Here is a 23,099-nt window from a genome sequence, read left to right on the forward strand (position 1 = left end):
ACACTATTGTAATTATGAAGGTGGGTAATGATTATGGAGTTAGAATTGAAAATTGGGGGGGAAGTAGCCTGGCTCTGCTCCCCTACGTACTTCCGCTAAATTTGGATTTTGCTTCTGTACTAGGTCTGGCCATCCGGTACATAAGTCAGATTTTTCAGGTTGATTTTCTACCGGTGAATCAGCGAACAGAGGGAGTGGCTGAGAACGATGACGGTGATGTTGTGCGCCAGTTTGTGTTGTAGTTCCGTAATGGCGGCGGAGAAAGATGCGAGCAAAGCCATTTGGTCCGTTGTGGCAACACTGCCGAATATCTATAAACTAAAGCCGAAGCAAGAACAAGTTTTGTTGGTGGCCATGATGTTGTGGCACTCCTCCCCACGGGGTTCGGGAACAGTTTGATTTTCCAGCTACGGCAGCTAGCTCTGTTACAGTAGAGGTGAAGGAATTGGCTAAGGCGATTGGTTATGGCAATTGGTTATGGCAGATCAGAGTGGCTCAGTCAATAGTTTTAAAACTTCAACAGAGTACCCGTCTACAAGGAAGTCATCGCTTGTCAATGGAGCGAGGCCAGACTCTCAGTACAAATGAAATGTACGAAAGTCTGGTTAGGACCAGGCTAGGGGGTAAGGGGTTCATTATGAAGCTACATTTTACTAAAGCAACAACATAATGTTTATGTTTGCTTTTTTTAAAGTAATGGTGAGTATTTCAGTTCAAAATAAAATTGGTTATAATTTTATAAATATTTAGGACGAACATGATTATTGCTGGCATCACGGCTGGGCTCCACCACGGCTGGGCTCCACCACGGCTGGGCTCCACCACGGCTGGGCTGCACCACGGCTGGGCCCCAGAAAGCTTTCCCCCCTTATGGGCGGCCCTGCCAACACGTATTGTTCCAATGGTAGAACCTCGTAAAATAATTGGGAAAATATGTAAGACGAATGTCCAGAGAAACATTATAGTCTGATTCCAGAATCATGCTCACGTTGTATTGGAAATCTTTGTCACTCTGACTTCAAATAAAACACTTCAAACCTACTGTGCTGAGTTTCAGTGCTGCTTCAAACTTTGAGAAATTGATCAAAAACGTAGTACATATTCTTCCACTTCACCATATCTTCAGATTATAAGTATAACATATATATATATTTATATTTATTTATTAGTGGTGGGCCGTTATAGGCTTGAACGTAAGACTCCTATCGGGCAATAAAAAAATATCACCTTTCTATTCTCAAAGTTGGGTTGGGAGCTGGGTCTATACTACGCAAGCTATGATGACTTTCACCTTGATATTTTAGCGCGGATGTAGGCCTATACCTACCGAATTGTATTGGGGGGCGAGAACGAGTCTTCGAACCTGTGTGTATGCCTTGTGTATGAAATTATCACATCAAACGTGACGTGCTAACATGGATGCAACTATGAAGCTCAAGGAAAATGTGTTTTTAATAAGCTTCTCAATGGAAACCTTGACTAAGGTGGTTTGCACCTTGTGCTAGTTTACTGTAGTAGTTCTTCCAGTCTCAAATACCACCTAGACGCAAAGCACCCCTTAGCTAATGCGGAAGATGCCGGGCCAAGCACGATGTAGCGCAGGGGAAGAGACGTCGTAAAACCAGTGTTTCCCACACATAGTCTGTGTCTACTACCGCGCACTTTATGAAGTACACTGCAATACAGTGCACTTACATATTCAGTGCACTCCATTCTGCTGGTTTTGTGAGTGATGCGCCCTAAGCACTGAAAGTCAGTTCTCGAAGTGCTTAATTGCGCGGTAGTAGACACAGCTATAGACTAATGCGTGGCAGTGCGCCACAGAACCAACAACGGCCTCCACATATTGTGTGAATCATTTTGGAGTAATATAATAAAGTTCTGTGTAACAAATTATTAACAAAGAAACGTCTGACATGACACCCCCCCCCCCCGCCACAAATAGCTTTCTAATCTGTGGGAAACACTGAAAACTACGATGTTTGAGTGCAACCGAGGCAAGCCCGTCAGCACAGCTTTATCAGCCAAGCTAACTAATCTAATAAACAGTTAATAAAAACAAGTAGGCTACATCTTATTGAACATCGTTTATTTTCATCACCAATTATCATAGTAGAACAGCTTTCTCAAGCGGTTTGTGATGCATTTCTGCATGCCTTCGGCAGAGTTCAAATGAGCCATTTTAATCTAGATTAATATAGATTAACGCCAAAATTACAGTGAGATTAATCTAGATTTAAAAAAATAATGTCCTATGCCCACCACTAATATATATATATATATATATATACAGTATATTATAAAACCTTTTAGCTTGTAGTGTGTTTTGTGGTCTTCATTTATTTATGTTTTTTTAAAGGAGGGGTAGAGGATGTAGTCAGTACCAGGCTGTGTGTGTCTGTCCTCCCGGCTCCCCCACACTGTTGCTCATCCGCCCCAGGGTGTGAGTGGGAGGGACGTGTGGCATGCTGCTGTTGACGACACCAAAGTGGGACTCGGCTATATTCTAGATAGCCTACTTTTATTCCTCACCCCCCTCTCCATCATCTCTCATCTTTCGTTCTGACTTGCCTTTCTAAAAACCTGTCTTTTCTATTATTTCCAATTCTCTTCAATACTCTGCCTCCATCTCTCCCTCCATCTGTCTCCCCCCATCTCTCCTCCCTCTCTCACACATCCACCCACATCCTTGCAGAAGCTTATCCAGAACCCTTTAGAAACCTTGGTTTGTGAAACCAGCAAAGTGTTTCCACAACCCGCACATCAAAAGCGCCCGTCTTTTGATGTGCGGGTTGTGGAAACACTAGCCGCTATCTTTAAGGGCGTACACATCATTTGCAGTGCACTCTGGGAAAGCGGGCCAGAAAAAGCTGTTTTAATGAAACAGTAGTACATAGCTAATGGGTGGAAATGTGTTGCATATTTTTAATTGGCTAGTGCAAACCAAGTCTGGTTTTTCACTCACTGTGAATTGGAATGTTGGTCGATCTAATTCTGGTGGGATTCCAACCAAAAGGCACATCTTTAGAAGTTTCCAAAAGCAACAGAATATTGTTGCACTATAAGTTAACCTCAGAGCTCTGCTGCATGTCAGACAGTGGGTTACTGTCAGCCACTACATTTCTTTGCCACTCTCCTCGGCTATTAGTGTCACTTGGATGTTCAGGCTGACAATAGGTCATTGTCTCTTTTGCGCGCACACACACCCACCAAGATTTGGCTGAACGGTAGCTCTTCTGCCAGCGTCTACTGTGTGTCACTTCAGATTTCCCCAAGGCTAAAAATATCTTGCTGTGATTGTAGCAGAGATGACCTGCTTACAAACCTTGTCTCTAGCGCTGCATTTTAATAAGAACATGTGGTTGATTTGGAATCCAGAATGGCTGTAGCTTACTCTTTCCAATTTAGTTTATTAATTCTTTATCCATCATCACTGTATTGAAACACGCTGAGTCACAATCAAGCAAAAAGGAAGTTGTACAATCCCTCTAAATCATGGTTGGTTTATTCAAAACTATGATTGACTCACATGCTTGTCAGTGCTGTGCATCACTCATTTATGCCCTGACAGAATGAGTCATAATAACTCAACACTGCTACAGGTGCCCAAGCCCATTGCCCTCTGGCTAACTAATGAATCTATGGCGAAAAAAAAAACTATATGTGCAAAAATAAGATCTCAATCCTCTCAACTACCTTCTTTTCAATCCAAGTTTTGGAGGAGACTCTGTGAAAGTTGACCAGAAATAGAATGACATCCCTTGGTCTAAGGAGACAGGATTGTGAGAGCTTGTAGCCTAGGCTCTCCATTCCACCTGAAAGGCTCCTGCAAATAGCTGGCTCCCAACGGCGTCCTGCTGCTAGAAATAGGCCAAAGAGAACAGCCCAGCATTCCACCCTGAATGTGTGGAGGGAGGAGGACCAGGAGACAAGATAGGGGAGGAAGATGCCAGGTCTCTCTCTGCTTCTGTCTCTGTCTTTCTTTTTCTCTCTTTTTCTCTCTCTCCCTCTCTCTTTTTATCTATCTCTGTCTCTATCTTTCTCTGTCTCTATCTTCCTCCTTATTTATTCTCCCCAGGAGGCCATGCCATTTCCTGTGCGTCCTCTAGAGCTAGAGCAGTGGTTGGTGACTAGTGGTCTTTGCCAAACCACTGATAATGTGCTGATTAGTTTCTATTAAATAGATGAATAGGCCTAGACGAAATGCTCCACAGGGGTTTGATAGATGCATTTATTCAGTATTTTGGTGTATAGTTCCTAACACTGTGTGCTTCCTTCCCCCTTTCCCTTTGCCATGCCTTGGTGTGATACTGTATCTCTGTAATATATATTAAACAGCAGTTTAATACATTAATACAACATTCCTATTACTGGGATGGGTCACTTCCTGTCCCTGTCATGTGTTCTGGGACCATAGCAGCATAGGCGTTCAGCACACTGACCATATTCTAGGTCACAAGGCACTGGCTTTCAGTTCAAATGACCCTGTGGTCATTCTATTCAAATGTGTTTGAATTCAGTGCTACAGTAGGGATGAGTGAGAAAACAGAATGCTATCTTAACCTCACCAGTACTTTAATGAATGTGTCGACTCAGAGGGACTTCAGCAGCGGGAACCTGAGGATTACTTTGTCCTTGTCGTCTGGACAAATCTTTCGCAAGTCTAATGTATTATATTTGATTTGTCAACTGAGTGAAATTGCTGTGATTTGTGGACGGATCTGTTTATCATTGTTTGCAGCCATTTTATATCTCATGTTCTTTCTTTTTATTCCCAGATCAGCACCAATATATTCCGGACTCTTCCGCCAAGTGAAAACCCAGACTTTGACCCAGAGGAGGATGAGCCCACTCTTGAGGCCTCCTGGCCTCACATACAGGTGACATATCTGTGCTTAGCTACTGCACTGGAGAATTTGGGAGTTTTTTGGATCATAATCTGTAATATAAATACTACAGTCATTTATTATTTCCATATGAAATTAGAAGTAGTGTAGTGGTCTGATGACTGAACTCTAATTATCACAATGATCTGCTTCTCCACCAGCTCGTCTACGAATTTCTCCTGCGTTTTCTGGAGAACCCAGACTTTCAGCCTAGCATTGCAAAGCGCTACATTGACCAGAAGTTCGTGCTGCAGGTATGTCTGTCGAGCCATTAATTTCCCAAACTATTACAATGAAAAGTTTTGTTGTTGTGTGTGTCAGTTTTTATTCTTTGATGGAAGCTTTTGGCACTACAAAAGCTGCGTCACACTCATAGTGCTAAATACAAATCCTGCAGTCTTACAGGCTTCAATGTAACGTCGAAACATATCGTCTTCAAAAGCTTTCTAGTACAATACATCAAACACAAACCATGATTGAATAACCTCCTGAAAGGGAAATCTATCTGGGGGTGGTAGTGGCTATTTGATTTTGCTTTGTAAGAAGTGGCAGTTTTTAATTGTGTCTTTGAAAACCTCCGCTTGACACAAAAGAACAATGATGATTTAGATTTTCTTCAAATAAAATAAAAACTCTTCTTGCAACCACCTGGTTAGAAGAAGATTATGTTTAAACAAAAGGCTTTCTGTGAGGCAAGCCACACCACAGCCTGGAGCCTGGTTTGGAGCTCATTATTGAGCTTCCCCTTATGCCGCTGGCCTTAATCCCCTCTGGGCTCTGTCTTTCCCAGAATGCAGTTTCACTAATGCTCCTCATCAAGAAGGAGGTAGAGGGTCCAGCCAGAGCCTTGCATGGGGGCTGTGGTTCCCTCTTGCATGCTACTGCATCACCCTCAGCTGGGTTAGGGGGTAACAAGCATGCACTGGAGCAAGTGACCGAACAGGGACACGGCCTGGAATGCTGTCTGGAGCTGTCTGACGTGCTAAGGCTGAGTTTCCATGATGTGAGCTCGGCATTGGAGGAGCTTTAAATAGCTGCTGTTGTTTACTTTGCAGGAAGGAACAGGGGACGGCAGTTGGGGGGTGGGGGGGAAGGAGGGGTTTGGGTTGGTTTATTATCTTCTATCACCCTGCTCCCACTCAGCAAGCCAGGCTTGGGAGGGTCAGACTGTGAGACTAGTCCCAGCGGCTCTGTACCGGACTACTGCTTAGTGGACTCCTTTCATTCAACCTGGGAGAGTGCTTCAGCCTGTAGACGTCTGGTGATATTTTTTTAAAGTGTGTGTGAGTACAAAGCAGTAAGAAAGGAAGTTAGGCGTGTCATTACAGCTACAGTGCCACTGTACCACAAAACAACTTCCTCACAGAATGCTGACTTCGATGATCCTGAATCGAATAGCATCAACTAAACTCTTGCGTCTGATGGTTATCTAAAGCCTTTTCCTGCATCTACAGGGCTGATCATTGGACTCACAGCAACGGTTTGGCCTGTAGATATTGGTAATGAGAAATGTCTCTGTCAATAGAATCCCTATCATGCTGTCTTGACGGTGTGTGCTGGCTGCCGGGGAGGTGTGAGAGGCAGTGTGTTGGGATGGTGTGGGCTGTCGGGGTTGTCAAGGTGGTGGGGCAGGAGTCCACAGACTCCTGTCAGAGATGTGGCCAGGGATGAGTAGGTGTCCTGCTGGGACCGGTGTCATGGCACCACGGTGATCACTCTGGCTGGCTGGCCTGATAGATGAAGGACTGACTTGACAGACAGACAGACAGAGACATCCATCAGTCTGGACTGGGACTGAAAAACGTCCCACGACCGTGTACTATTATGATATATATATATATTTTTTGTAATTTTTGTTTGCATTATGCCGCACCCGTTTGACCGGACGTTCGGGAAATCTCCCGACGGCCAGTCCAACCCTACACTCAACCGTACATCTGAACAAGCTGTTTGCATCCTCAGCTCTCAAGATACACGCTGAAATACAACCTCAAATCTAGGATCATCATCTCTGGTGAACCTTTTCTTGTATCTCAGAAGCTGATTGTTCTTGGTGACTGTTAAGATGAGTTGTTTGTATGCTGTTTTGGAACCGTGCTTTTCCTTAGGATGGTGAGCCTGTTGAAATGAGAACAGAGTTGGCAGGAACACTTCCCATGCAGAAAAGCTCAGGGTTATCATGAAGCCCCATCATCAGTGAAGGGAGGAGAGCTCTGGGTTATTATGAAGCCCCATCAGTGAAGGGAGGAGAGCTCTGGGTTATCGTGAAGCCCCATCATCAGTGAAGGGAGGAGAGCTCTGGGTTATCATGAAGCCCCATCATCAGTGAAGGAAGGAGAGCTCAGGGGTTGTGGGGGTATGAAAAGGAAATCCCGGGGTCACAACTTCCTCGCTGCATGTTTACCTAGCGCACCCACAGACACTTCCTCCTAGTGCCTTCTCAGTCAGCACGCCACCCGGCTACGCAAGCACAATAATACATATGGTGTAACAATACTCAATATATTTATATTGTGGCCATGCTAATTTGTTTAATAATATTGGATGGTCTCTGCCTTGCTTATGTATATAGGAAACCAGGTACTTTGTCTCATGGTTGGGAATTGATCTGACACACGGAATGCATGAACATGTTCCTTAAGCCTGTCGAGCAGTGTTTGCCAGTGCGACAAAAATAGACTAGTCCAAGTCCCCTTCATTTATTACGCTTTTTCCATCCAGGGCACGGCGGGAGTCGGGCCTTTTAAAAATAGAAACCTGTTATTTGGCTTCCAAATCGATCGACTAAGTGGGCTTCAAGCTGAGCCCAATGTCTCTAAGGTAGCAGTTACGCATCAGATTTGCACTTTTAGATGAGGTTCCAGGTAAGGCTGGGTGATATGGGTAAAAAATGATTAATGTAGATACTTATATTTCCATTCGATAATGATAATTAAGTCGATTAGTGAAGGACTTAAAGTCTGTGTCTATTCCAATATGTAATGATGGTATTCAATGACACAAGTCTGTGTTCTAAAAAGAGTGGTCTGGAGTCGTAGAGGTCCGATAATATCAGCTTTAATGCAGCAGTTGGAAATCAACAAGTACAGAGCTCTAGGGTTGTGTACATTTCCCTAGACCAAACAGAGTTTGGGCTGGTTCACAAAGTCCAACTGACTATCTGTCCCTGCCCCAGCATTTATACAGTGCAGTAACATAAAAAGATGAAAAGAGGGTTGAGCTTTCTCATGCATCAGGGAGTTGTTCTTGCTGGCGTGTCCCACCTGCTCGGGTGCCGGCTCAGCCCGGTTTCAAGGTTGCTTCTGGAATAAAGAAATTAAGACACAAATACAGCCTGTTCCCCATACCCTGTGTTAGACACAATGTTTAAGCCTAAGCAAACTTCTAAGTTCATAAGACATAACTTTAATAAGCCCAATATATAATTTTAACAGACACTATATATTCTTTAAGACATGCATCCTTTATATTAGGGGTGAGGAAACGTCCGGCCTGCGGCCCACGAAATCATTTGGTCCAGCCCGCCATGGCACTGCAGGAACCATATTATTAGGTGCATTATTAGTTGGCAGCAGCACTATTTTAATATGTGGAAGAGTACCATAGAGGCGCGCAGCATTGCGTACCAATGTACCACAACATTTCAGTCACGCCCTGTGCGCACTCTCATTAAATGTGGAATTCCTTTCTAAATCAAATCAAACCCAGAATATGTTGTTGGTTTGGGCTAAGCCCCCAATGTTTACAACGTATGACTCCGCACCTGATTAACACTCAGATTGATAAGCAGTCTTAAAAATGGTAGCAATATAAAAAATTGTACGATCCCTTTCCGTAATCATGAAATGGTCGATGCACTCCTAGTCAAAACAGGCTGCATCTGTGCCAGCTAACATCACAAACCTCACCAAAGAAAAGCAGTTCCAGCCATCACATTAGGGGTGAGTTAATTAAATGTTTGACCAAATATAGCAGGCACATTTTTAAGTTGATAATTCTGTATGGCCCCCGAATGATTTTATAAATATCCAAATGGCCCTTGGCAGAAAAAAAAGTTCCCCATCCCTGCTTTATAGAGTCGTACGAACATTGTTCCTGTTGCTATATTCACTAGTGCACAGTGCCTATGATGCATTCGGTGATTAAGATGCCACAAAGATTGATAACTTGAATTAGCCTATAGATAATGATAGCCCTTGATAGAATTGGTGACACACAGATGTCTGGAATTATAGAAAGTGCCGTGCCTGTGATGCAAATGGTGATGACAGTTCATGAATTGTACTGTAATGTATTATACCTTCTTTAGTAGCAAAATAAGTCTCTTTCTCAACTTTTTCCCTACACTCACACAATAAAGTTTGAGCAGCGCGGTGTGAGAGAAATGTTTGCGGCCAGGGAGCACGGCCAGGGTCAAGTAATTTAAGCTTTTTAAAACCTTGCTTTTTATCAAAACCTTGGCGCAAACTCACACTTTCTGCATGTTCCAAAGGGAGTCAGGTGGCTGAGCGGTTATGGAATCGGGCTAGTAATCAGAAGGTTGCCAGATCGATTCCTGGCCGTGCCAACTGACGTTGTGTCCTTGGGCAAGGCACTTCACCCTACTTGCCTCGGGGGGAATGTCCCTGTACTTACTGTAAGTCGCTCTGGATAAGAGCGTCTGCTAAATGACTAAATGTAAATGTTCCAACAAGTGATTTTGCTTCAGGTGGTAAAAAAGGTTTGTTGTATTACCAGACTTGGTAGCCACCTGTTTACTACACACTTTCCACCGAACATTGCTCTGCTCTTTGTCGGATTTCCAAAAGTCAAACCATTTCCAAATAACTGAAGAAGACTAACCCTTTTTATCAATAATTTCTTCATTGGAAGTTGCTCCCTCGCCATTGCTATCACTGCCACTGTTTTCGGCAATAAGACTCATTTTCCGTTAACATTAGCTACTCACTTGAGGTGCTCAGTATATTTTAGAGAGCGTAGTAGGCTAACATTTCTCCGCAACTTCCTGCTGCATCACAGAAATTAAATGGACTGCTGTTCCTAATTATTCTCTATTCTGTAGACATCATCGATATTATTGAAAACATATTAATGTTACGATATCATTATTGAGGGAAGTCATTGCTTTGATAAATCGATAAAAAAAATATATTGCCCAGCCCTAGTTCCAGGTATAAAAAATAAAACACATTGAGATAACTAAAATACCTCTGGGGAGAAACGGAGTATGTTTACGTGAACTTCACTCTGTCTGTGAAAATGTGTCTCCTTTCTGATGGTTGACAGACACATTTGTGGATTTTCACTCACCAGTATAGTCACCTGACGCCGACATGATTTAATTGAAAACCGACAGCTGTCATATCCTTAAGCGCTACAATGTGAACAGATATGCTAGTCACAGGAGGCTGTTTTAACATCCAGATAGTTTCTGTGCAGGCTTCTTGTTTCCTCTCATAAGCACAGTGGAAATTTTGTCAGAAGTTGAATTGGTCTATCAGGCACTCGCCAGCTCTTAATAGACTGATAGATTATGCTTTTACTACAAGCAATTGTATGTCATTCTCCCTTCTGACATAAAGTCATAGTCTATTGACGGATGTGACGAACACGGTGCATCCGGACATGTTTTTGTGGGACAAGGCTCAGTAATGTGATGAGGGTGTGCCGTGAGGAAAACTGTATCTGTTGCCTGCCACACAGGTCAGAGGTGAAGTTAAAATCAGGACGCTCCACAGCTGTGGTCAATCCCCCCTGTGGTGCAGCACTGTACGGCGCTAATTGAATATTGACCCAGGCCTCAGGCACTCACAATGGCTGAATACCAACAAGGGGCCTCGTGTCAATGTCGTGGAATGCTACCCATCGCCACAACCTACCAAAAATGTTTTTTACACATGTTTGAGACAACCCTGTGGCCTTCCACAAAGTGTTGGGCTGGGAGAAGATGGCAGGTTTGGAAGGGCATTCAGTGGAATGGTAGCAACCCTGCCATCATGGTGTTAGGGTTAGCAGCCTGCTGCTGCCCTGCTGCCTAGAGCACTACTAGAGGAACCACTCATCACACACTGCTGGAAATAAATGCTCTGTGTCAGTCCTATCCCTTAACAGAGCCAACAGGGTTGCGTGCCTGTTAGATAACAGGTTAACACTGGTGTATGATACAAATTGATTATGTTCAGTAGGCCTTTTGTTTCTTGTGTGTATTTGATGCCTGCCATGCGTTGGAACATTTTATTTGTTTGTTTAGTATAAAGGTTGATGCCAAATCCTCTTATACCGTGCTCCTCTGTCCCTGGGTTTTCTATGTGTGTTTTGTATGTGATCAACTATGTAGCGGGTACACAGAAAAAATATGTCCTTGACGGTTTGCTTGTTAACCGACTATGAGTCACTAAATTATGCTCTTTCTCCTTCTCTGCCCCTATCTCTCTCCTGACATCTCTCTTCGTCTCTCCCTCCCTCCTCCTGGTGTTTGTCCTTGCAGCTCCTGGAGCTGTTTGACAGCGAGGACCCCCGAGAGAGGGACTTCCTGAAGACAGTCCTGCATCGGATCTACGGGAAGTTTCTGGGCTTGCGAGCATTTATCAGGAAACAGATCAACAACATTTTCTTGCGGTGAGCTACGCAAAACCTTTTATTGTAGGGACTGATGTTGGGGCTATCTCTGGAAGTCACTTGGCAGCATCCATCTAGCTGCAGGTGGAGCCTCCTTTCAGCTCAGCCTTTGGGAGGGTCAGGCAGGTTGAACCATCCTTGTTCTTCTCCTCTCTGTCCTCCAGCTCTCCTGCCTCCCTGCTCTTCCCTGCTCTCTCTGCTCCTCTGTGTCTTTGGCCTGCTGGGTAGAAAGCGAGCAGAGCTGTGAGCGTTTCCTCTCCTTTTTCACAGCTAGATAACCATGACAGGAGTGTAGATCAGAGTCAAGCACATCTGCTGTCATGTATGTTTGAAATTCCTTTAGGTCAGAGGGTCTGGAGTCACACAGGGGGCTCTCACTGGAAAGGTTACGCACTGTTCACACACATGCGCTCTGACATTTAGCGTGATGTCCCATCCACCCCAACCATTTACTCAGGCTTTCTGAGCAACACATTGCACCTCAAGATGACCATGAGTATAACAGCTCTAGAGAGCAGACTTACTTCAGACTGAAATTTGTTTCATCACCACCATGGAAAACACAAATACTTTAAGCACCAGCTATTTTGTTACTTTGATACACACAAGGATAAAATGTCAGAAATATGAAATAAAAATATTTGTATTTCAACTAGAATTTCCCTTTACTCCCAACAGAATGTTGTGAGAAACACATTTTATCAAGTTCTGTTTTCTACCAGACAAGCAAGTGATCTCTGTTCTGATCTCCCAGTCCTACCAGAACAGACCTGAGAAGCCAGCATGTATCCCATCCTGTCATTTCACTACTTTCTAGCAGGCACTTGGTAGGTTGAGGAAGGCTACTGAGTTGTAAGCTGATGGTGCACAGGCATTGTTGTCTCTAAATGCACTTTCACAGATCATTTGCATTTCCTAATAAATAGAGAGGCAAGAAACATATGGTTTGTGTTAGTGGAAACCAGTAGTCAGTCCCAAAGGCATGCAGGACACCCCTGAATGGTTTGTTTGTAGGTAGCTCTAGGTTTCGCTGCTGGAGACTTAAGTCCAGCATTGTAACTACAAATGTCTGTATTTTGGGGTTTAGGGGCAGGAGCGTGTACCATATGTGTTGAGGCCTTAACACAGTGGCCCACTCTGTCCATGTTGAGTTTTGTATGACACTCCTTTATTGTTCACAACCAAGCCCCCACCCCTCGATATCTAAAACTATCTCCCCCCCAAAAATGTGTTCGATTCTCGAACCTGTCTCATACTACTAGCTTTTTCTTAGAATAATTTTTCTTAGCAGCCCATTTATTTGCTTACGTCAAGAAAAGTTGCCTGGAAACGTGCTCGCTGATACGAACAATGAACAAGCACAAAAGGGAGCATCAGCAAATCACTGATTTACCTGAGCTGAATGAGAACAAGGAGAAAGGATTTGATAATCTACAGCTGCCTGCCGTTATTGTAGCACGTTTTACAAATGGTTGCACATACATGACGGTTGTTTGTAGAGTTAATTTCAGTTATTTAAAGCAGATTTAACCATTTTGTAATGAACGCTATTATGCTCGTGGCATGACAAACGTAATTATAGCCTAATATAATTAGTTATAATATTGTGGCATGTTACGGCGTCATTATATATTGTTGACATGTTATTCTGAGGCAAAGACAACGATGAATAAATCATGTCTGATAACGTCAATATTGTTATGGTCGTTATATTGTTAGAACTTTAAGTCGGTTAACACCACAACGATGGCATTAACAATAAGCTACTAATAGTAAACAACACTCATCATCATTATAATAGTAACAAAGGTATAGGCTTAAAAAGTGGTCTGGAAATATGGCGCGGTCCATTAGAAGCTCTCGTTTGCCTCACTGCGCCACTGAGCACTTTTCATAGTAATGAAGGGGGACGCCATCTTGGAAGCCAGAAGTAGCTGTCTCTAGTTATATTAACTCTATGTTCAGAACACATGTCAATTTATAGGGAGGCACCAAAGAAGAAATAACAAGATTGTGGTAGCACACTTGATGCGGTGACACCTATTGGAAAATTACAATATTACCAACACTCCCACTTAATTTGCAATTACACAATTTAATTTTACTTTTGCTAAGCCAATCCTTAATAAATCATATTAACGACAAAAAATATATATATTTTCTTAGCACAGTTCACACAAAACACAGTGTAGCCCGTTTAGGATTAGACTAAACAGAATTGATGAAACAAAGTCCAATCTCACTCCTGAAATGCTCAAACTTCTGTCTCTGCCAACAGTTTGGTCAATATATCTGCCTTCATATTATCTGTGGGACAGTATTGCAGTTGTATTTGTCAATTTTGCACACACTCATGAACGTAATGGTAGTGAATGTCAATGTGCTTAGTTCTTGAATGATCCACTGGATTCTTTGTGATTGCGATGGCTCCTTGGTTGTCCTCCAGGATTACAACAGGAGTATAGTTCACCCCTTAGAAGTCGTTTAAGCCAGGTACACTCCTGAGCTGCTTGGCTAAGTGCAAGACACTCAGCCTCCGCTGTTGAAAGGGCAACAGTTGACTGCTTCTCGCTGAGCCAACAAACCGCTCCTCCACCCAGTAAAAACACGTTACCAGTCGTAGAGCGACGATCGTCCTGGTCTCCAGCCCAGTCAGCATCTGAGAAACCGACCAAAGACTCTGACCGCTCTGACCACTCATATTTGAGAGCGAGCATCATTGTCCCTTTCAAGTACCGTAGGATCCGCTTCACCGCAGTTAGATGGGAAACGCTTGGGTTTGCATTGAACTTTGACACAACGCTCACTGCGTGTGCTATGTCGGGTCGTGTGGCCATTGCAGCATGCAGTAGGCTACCCACCATAGACTGGTAAGTACCTGGATTCACAGGCTTGCTGACACCGTCGTTTTTTGTCAGCCTTACGTTTCCATCGGCTGAGTTGTAACGGGCTTTGTTTCATGCATCTCATACTTTCAGAGAATGGCTTCGATGTTATGCTTCTGATAAAGGAACACACAGTTATTTTCTTTGTCTTGGATGACCGAGACCCCCAAAAGATATATGACAGTTCTCTCATGTCCTTGAAACGCTTCTTAAGAGCGTGTTTCAGCTCCTCCATGCTTTCCATGGATTCCGTTATCAGGATCAAATCATCCACATACACAGCTAATATCTCCAGCTCCTTTCGAACAAACACACACGGGTCTGATGTGCTCTGCACGAAACCAATGTCCTTCATGAACCCTGTAAAGCTTTCGCTCTAGCAGCGAGGGGACCGCTTCAGTCCGTATATAGACCTCTTCAGTTTGCACACCAAACCTTCCTCCCCTGGTCTGATGTATCCATCTGGCTTTTCCATGTAGATCTCCTCATCCAGGTGTCCGTTCAGAAATGCGGTCACCACATCCATCTGATGCACATGCATGTTGTTTTGAACCGCGAAGGACAGCAATGTACGTACCGAGCTGAAGCGTACCACGAGTGAATATGTTTCATCGTAGTCAGCACCATACATCTGTGAGTAACCCTTAGCCACGAGTCTGCACTTGTACCTCTCCACTCTTCCATCACTATGATGCTTGATTTTGAACACCCATCTTGATCCTATGGCCTTCCGATCGTTGGGTAGTTCCACTAAATCCCACATCTTATTTTCCAGCAATGATCCATATTCCAGGTCGTCCGCCTCCTGCCATTCTTTTGCGTCGGGACTCATCATTGCGTCTTTAAGTGTGCTTGGTTCCGCAACACAACAAACACCAGCATAATGGTCAACAGTCACCAGGTCGGCAAACTCGTCGATGCCGTATCTCGTAGGTGGTCTTCTGGTCCTGCTACCCACCCTAGTAGTTCCTGGTATTCTCTCCTCGGACTTCATGTGAACTCCGTTCCCCGAAGACAAAACGTCCACTTCTGGTGGTTTCAGGTCGCCTTCTCCTGCAGCTCCACTGACGGTCGAGTCGGCTGGTGTTCTCTCAGATTTTATGATAGCTTTGTCATCTGAACAAATGTCCAATTCTTGTTTCAAGCCAAAGTCTGACTCATTAAAGATCACATCCCAACGAACCAGTATCCTATTTTTTTCTTTGTCATACAAGCGATAGCCCTTGGCATTGTTGGCATATCCCACAAAACAAAGTTTTTCTGCTTTCTTGTCCAGTTTCCTTCTGTCTGTTTCTGGGACATGTGCATAGGCCACGCACCCAAACACCTTTATGTGACTTACGGTTGACTGTTTGTCACACCATCTCTGGTAGGGCGTCACTTGTTTCAGGACAGATGTGGGGAGTCTGTTCTGTATGTAAGCAGCGGTCGCTACAGCCTCTGCCCAGTACTGCTTTGTTAACTTGGCGTGAGAGAGCTTGTTCCTCGCTGCTTTGACCAATGTCCTATTCTTTCTTTCTGCAAACCCATTCTGCTGAGGTGTGTGAGGTACCGTCGTCTCATGGTGGATGCCTCGAGCCTTCAAGTAATCCTGGAATTCCTTGGATGTGTACTCTACCATTTTCCGTTCTTAGTCTTGACATCTTTTGGTCCGCACTCGTTCGATAATGTTCTCTTGAACTCCTTGAATTTGCAGGGGACTTCACTCTTCTGTCTCATGAAATACACCTTGCAACACCTGGAATAGTCGTCAATAAAAGTCACAAAGTACTTTGACCTGCCTATGGATTCAGTCTGCATAGGGCCACAGACATCCCTATGAACCAACTGCAGTCTTTGTTTAGAACGGATGTCTCCCACTGGCTTATGTAGTTTCCTAGACAGCTTGCCTTCCACGCATGCTTTACAGAAGGGTAATTCTTTCCTTTCAGGGAAGTCCACTCCATTTACCATTTATTTAAGTTCTTTCACCTTAGTGGTGAGGCCCAGTTTCTGGTGCCACAAGCTGGCTGCTATTGATGCACTTGGCGCGCAGTGACAGGTGGGCGAACTCCCATCGACATCCAGTTGATACAATCCATCGGATCTTTTTGTTCCCATTCCTCTCAGATTCCCACTGTCATCACGGATGTAACAGCAAGACTTCTTGAACTTTACAGTGTTTCCTTTTTCGACAGCAGCTCCCACTGAGAGGAGATTCCCAGATAACTTGGGAACATACAGCACGTTGTACATTGTGACGTTCTTCACATCACTCTTGTTCAATGTCATTATCAGGTTAACGTTACCAAATCCTAGAGCGTCCTAGAGCCTCTGCGATCTCCAAGTTTCATAGACTGTGCCTTTGGAAATTGCCTGTAGTCCTGGAGGTTGTCTTTATGACACGTCATGTGCTTTGAGGCTCCAGAGTCAATAAACCACGCAATCTGTTGTAATTTTAGCCCGTTTCGCCTCTCCGGCGACGAAGGCACTCTCAGATGCGTCTCCATCATGGTCGCATGTAACGTGTTTGGCTTTGTGGGATTTGGTCTGTCTTCTCGTACCAGGACAGTCACGTTTGATATGTCCTTCCTTCCCACACTTATAACACTTCCACGAGCCAGGTCTGTCGGCTCTCGATGTCCGGTAGTTAGCCTGCATACGGACTTGTGAGGTTGTCAATGCTGACGCGCCTCCGGTTGCGGCACCACCAAACACAGCACCATCAGCGGACACTCTCTTCTGTTCTTCGTTTATTAATGCCTGCTGTACGAACCGCAGCGTTAGACTGTCCAACTTTGTCTCCAGCGCAGTGACGATTGTAGCGTAGCTTGATGGCAGACTACCCAGGAGTGTTACGATTTGGTCCTCCTCTTCAATTACTGCACCTATTGCCCCCAGCTGGTCAGTTAACTCTTTCATTCGCTTTAAGTGTTCAGTTATACTTTCTCCGTCCTTCATTTCACATTTAAAGTACTTTTTCTTTAGGAACAGCTTGTTGTTGAGTGTCTCTCTCGAAACGTTCTTTTAGCGTGTCCCCCGCTTCCTTTGGGGTTTTACAGCTTGTTATCAGGTACAGCTGAGGAGTACTCACGTTCAGCAGCAACACAGAAAATGCTTTTTCTTTTCAAATTCTGCTCTTGCCTGTGCACTTGGTCCTTCACCCACGTAGTCAGTTTCCATCACCATGCTCCATAGTCCTTTAGCTTTCATCAAATGTTCCATTTGGAATTTCCATGTTGCCCAGTTCTCTGGCCCACCCAGCTTTTCAATAAACAGTTTGTCTTCAATTGTGAGTCCCACAACACTGTCTATGCATCGCACACATAACAAAATAAAAAACACCTCTTCTTTCACAAGCATGTCAATTTATAGGGAGGCACCAAAGAAGAAATAACAGGATTGTGGTAGCACACTTGCTGTGGTGACACCTATTGGCAAATTACAATATTACCAACATCGCTGTCCAATAAATCTGAAAATGGCCACAAATATATCTTTTAAAAAGAGCTGTGTTTTGCCCTCAGCTGAGGCCAGAAAGTAGTACAAAATACATATAATAATACAGCCACCAGTTAAGTGGTGTAGAAGACAACGGATATGCCTCCTCCAACCATCTGCTGCCGGGGTTTAAAATAGAAGCTGGGCCTGGTGCAGCCTGGTACTGCCTCCAGAGCAGCCTGGGCTGGCCCACATAAGTTTCCCGCCTCAGCCAGGCTGTCTGCAACAAATTAGGTATGGAGTTAGTTGCCCTACAGTGACTAGACATGCAGTATTAAATTTTGGGGGATGTTGGGGGGTTTATGCATTTAAATATTCAACTCATTCAGACTCAGGGTTGAATCCGCAGTTTCACTATCCCACTCAGCGCTGGCAGTCATACGTGCGCTGCTGTTTCTTGCGGATGTGTGTTTGTGGAAGGGCTGCAGGTGTGTTTGTGTTCTCATGTGTCCGTCTGTCTCCTGCAGGTTCATCTACGAGACAGACCACTTCAACGGAGTGGCCGAGCTGCTAGAGATCCTGGGGAGGTGAGTCTGCGTCTCACAGCGCTGCTTAATCACACAGACTGCACACACATGGTGCCATGTCAACATTGGAGCTCAATTGACCTTTTGCGTAAGCCACGACCACCTTAGTTACCGATTAGTCTGTCAAGCGTTGCTTCTTTGTATAGCGTACCACTGTTTTACCGCTGTATAAGTAGCATACTGTACTGGTCAGTGCAAGTGATTCTTTTTGGAGTGATACCTCCAAATCGAGGGGAAATTGCAATATGCAGTGGCTATATTCAGAATATTCAAATCAACAAGAAAGGGGACATATAAATAATTTCAGCAAAGCATACTGTACTACACTACAGTAGTACTAGCAGAGGGTCAAGGTTAAACTGCATCAGTGATTAAAGCAAATCAATTCGTAATTGGTTGTTATGGCGGCATATTCAAGTTTATAATCTACAATTCCGAATTAAAGTAGGCAATGTGAAGATTCCAGCACAGACCCACTTATTAGATCTCTACAGACCGTGCAGTTGGCTAATTTAATGCTCAACACTTGAACGGGGATTATACTTGAAAGAGGAATTATTTAATGTGTCGTCTCAGTTCTTCTACTATCATGGCTTGGAAATACTGTGACTTTCTAAAGTAGACAAATGGCTAGTAGAACATAACATTTCATAATAAATTTAGTAAATCAAACAGCTGCAAAACCAAGTGAAGTGTTATACAGCTAGTACACTAACGTTAGCTAGCATCGCTAACAACATTGGCTAACTCAACTTCGGTAGGCTATCCTCAGCATTTGCAAGCTGGCCAGTGCAAGTATCATGGCATTTTATTTTGTCCAGTAGGACAAGTGAATTTCTCTTCCACTTGCCCTACAAAAAAATCCACTTGTCCCGGACTGGTTGCTGTTCCACTCGAGGTTCCATATGAGGGCGCTCACAGGCGAGTGCAGAATGAAAGGAGGTCCTTTTTTGGAACATAAACAATAACCACTCAGTTTAGAACGTATGGCCCTGGGGCCCGTTCTCCGGATGTCGCTTATTACATCTGAGATCAAATGACACATCCAAGATGACATCATCTTGCTAATCATGATCTGGCTAATTTGTTTTTTTGAACACCCATGTTGTTTATAATAAGTATAGCTGGATTGAGTTATGCGTTGGTCTAAAAGGGGGTATGTATCGATAGTAGAAACCTTGATCAGCAACGCTGCTATTGGCTGCTCACATAACTCTATGGCTGCTTACCGTGGCCAAAATGAGCGCCCTGTTTTTTCCGCAACAGAGCCAAAAGCACAAGAGATTGCTCCAAGGTTACTCCGAATTTGAAGATTTAATCAGAACGCCAGTGAACACCTCAAAGTCTGCAAAATCCAAGAAAGAAGGCTGGCAAAAAGTAGCAGACCAAATTAAATGTAGAGTAGTGACCACACGTTTTATCGCTTATTAGCTATAGTAAGCTAGGCCCATGTTTTTTTTTTTCTTTTTCATACTTTCATTTTTTTATTTATCAGCTTTAAATCATATGATTTGGTTTTAACAAATGTATTATGTAAATTACACCCTCACAAAAAACAATAGGCTATCCTCTCAAAGTATAGGCTAGCATATCGCGCTGTGCTTAAGGAGCCTATCTATCACGCAATGAGCAATTAATTCGGTTTCATGTTAAACCAAACTAAACTACTGGGCGTGGCCATCTTTGAATCGTCATCTCTGTGACGTCACGAGAATGGTTTGGTACTGTGACTGCTGGCTGCTAGCAGTCATCGAGATAGACATTGATAGATTTTCAGGGAGAACAGAAGTATAAATGGCTTTAAACAAACCAGCTAAAACAAAGTGCAAAGTAGGATCTTACTGGCTGGTTGTACAAACGAATTTTACAAGACATAAGGCATTCGATTCTGTCTGTTGGCATTGTCTGCAGTTACGACAAGTAGCTAGCTACAAGTACACCACTTGGTGTTGTTCAACTTGTCAGTGTTAACTATATTTATATTTTCAGACAAAAACACTCGGTCCTGCGGGTACATAATTACGTATTGGTTCGAAAGCATACGCCATAGGATGAACAGGGATAGGTGTGATGGGTCGATTTTCTTCAATTTTTAATGCAGTTTGACGGGTTGAAATTGAGCGCAACCATTCTCGTGACATCATATGTGTACGTCATTTAAACATGGCGGCGCCCAGTTATTTTTAAGTACACACTCAATTTACACACTAGAGATTTCGATTATTTATAGAACATGGCATACAGTTGTATATTATATATATTTTTAAGTCATTAAATGCATATACTATTATAATATCACTGTGTATAATCGCAATTCAGTTCCACTTTAAGCTTGCGGACCTGTTGCTATGACAGCAAGTCCAGGATGAGCTTCGAAGAACCAAACAATCCAAGATAATGACACATCATCAACAATCAAATCCAGCTAACAGAGTTGGCGACGCACGGAGAACGAGCCCTTGAACTACATCTGGCTAGCGCGTTTCCTACATTACTACTAGTCGCTAGCTACTTTACCATCGAGTTAACATGACCAGCGCATATTACCATCAATTAACTGGCTGTGAATAGCAGCGATACATCTAATAGTGTCCCCTAACCGCCCCACTGGATCAGAACGTTATTTATTTTGGGCTATGATTTATTTTAGGTTGATCTGAAATTGATAGCCTATGTAAGGTAGAGCTAGAGTTAATCCATCCCGATGTCTACCATTATTTCAAATAGTAGCTATGTACATTAGCCTACCAAATAGTATTTGGTAGAGTGCGTTTACTGTCAGTTGAGAGGTTATTGGAGCCTATAAAAGTCTGATGCCTACAACTATTTTTTTAATGGGAGTCAACAATGTGGGGTGAGTTTAGGTAATATGGACATCAGGAAAAGTGGGACAGTTATGCATTTTGATGATTTAATATGTGCAAAACCGACATCCAATTACCAGAGCTGATCTTGACTCGTAAATACAACACTTCTAGTCACTATGCAGTGGTTTTTATTTGTCTGATATCATCAGAGTATGGGTGATCTGGCTTGACAAGAGGTCTGTACAGAAAAAATGCATCCAAAGTTCAGCGGCATATGACATTATATTTCTCAATGATGAGGCTGGCAAAATAATTTAAATGAAGTTACAATGAGTACTATTGCAGTATATTGAAGAGGTTTAACCACTGATTGAAACACACGCAAAAATGTGTAAAATAATGCTTTTAAAAACATTTTATGTGACTGTCCCACATGTGGGACAGCATTTTTCAGGTAAAGTGGGACATCAAGTAATGCTGTGTTTATGCTATAAAAGTAATTTAATTCGACAGTTCTCAGATGTTTAATACCAATGCATCATACTGCACTTAAGTTACCAACTAAATAACAACTTACACTGTCATCGAACCAGTGCTTTCAGAGTTGTAAGCGTGACCGCTAACGCTAGTCCAACAAAATGTTAACGCAGCGGGACTAGCTAGCTAGCACATAGACTGCAGATCCCTAAGGTTTACATCAGTTACACTTTATGCCTATAGTATAAGTCAAACCCCACAACTAAATGAATCTTGCCACACCCTTGCACCTAGCATTGTTGTATATAAACAAATTATTATTATATTAGCAGACTAGGCTGACAGACGATGACTGTCCCACATTACCTGAAAATGCTGCCTGAGTGAGAGAGGGGCTCATGTTATGTTTGAAAGTGTGTAGCTTCTAAAATATTGTGTATTCCCATTTAATTCCAACATGAAAATGTTCCTAAGCCCTAAAACGATTTACAGAAACACCACTGGGGTGAGTTAACTGTTATTTTGTAAGTTTACTGGAGCCTCTACCAAAGAGTGTCCCACATTACCTGAAATCACCCTACATATTAAGACAGAGACGGCTTAAAAAGACCTAGACCAGCTATGCCTGCATACTAAATGCAACGGTCGGGGAGGTGTGCAGCGGGTAGGCTATATCTGCTGGTTACTTGTTGAATAACTGCTGTGAAATTGTAGTAATTAATAAACGCATCGATGAATGTTCAATATGATCTGCTGTTTTTACATCACCCACCTGTCATTTCTGAACCAGTCGAGGGGTTAAAAATCTGGTGGATATGAGAGTTAGTTATAGCCTAGTACTACGCATGCAGTGTCAGATGATCCACAACCGAGTTCTCTACTGCAGTATATTTATTGTTCAGGTGGATCCCTTGCCTGTTGCGCAAATTCTTTTCAGTAACCTCATCATTTTTCACCCTTATTTAATATTGAAACAACAATGAAAAACCAACGCTGTTTTAACGGTATTTTCACCAAAATTGCAATCGAAACAACGTAGAAAAAACAACCAAAATCTCGACGAACAGCCAAACACAGCATAATTGACATTGTTAAAAAAAAATATATATGTTGCCACTGTAACTTGCTCATTTATGCTTCTAAACTAGCTGACTTCCATCAAAACAGTAGTGATGTGTCGTACGTGACCAATTCATTCATTTTGAACGAATCCTTACAAGGACTCGGGAGTAACGAGTCCTCTCAAAGAGCGATTTGTTCATTTTCTCGTGGCCGCGCATCGAGACTGTTGCATAGGCTCGTCCAAGTAAACAGAAATTATTTGTTCATTCACGAGTCTTTGGATCATTTTTCCCGTGACCCGCATTGTATTTTTTAGTAGAGGAAACAGTTTCCTCATTCCATTTCGCGCGTCGGTTG

The 23,099-nt window shown here is 43.2% G+C and overlaps 1 protein-coding gene across 7 annotated transcripts in view; it reads left to right on the forward strand.

Moving 5' to 3' along the window:
- ppp2r5a (protein phosphatase 2, regulatory subunit B', alpha isoform) overlaps nucleotides 1-23,099 on the forward strand; it is an 89,136-nt gene that overhangs the window by 53,330 nt on the left and 12,707 nt on the right. For all 7 annotated transcript variants that reach the window (XR_014758435.1, XM_084699618.1, XM_084699620.1 and 4 more), the window contains 4 exons: nucleotides 4,779-4,880; nucleotides 5,048-5,140; nucleotides 11,374-11,504; nucleotides 18,337-18,396. Coding sequence is in view for 6 of the 7 variants with exons in the window: in XM_084699618.1 (XP_084555744.1) it covers nucleotides 4,779-4,880; nucleotides 5,048-5,140; nucleotides 11,374-11,504; nucleotides 18,337-18,396 (386 nt within the window). In the remaining variant the exon portion in view is untranslated. The remainder of the gene's footprint in view (nucleotides 1-4,778; nucleotides 4,881-5,047; nucleotides 5,141-11,373; nucleotides 11,505-18,336; nucleotides 18,397-23,099) is intronic.

The sequence above is a fragment of the Hypomesus nipponensis genome, chromosome 6 (assembly GCF_054491055.1).
Source record: "Hypomesus nipponensis isolate SF chromosome 6, ASM5449105v1, whole genome shotgun sequence".
Classification (NCBI taxonomy): Eukaryota; Metazoa; Chordata; class Actinopteri; order Osmeriformes; family Osmeridae; genus Hypomesus; species Hypomesus nipponensis.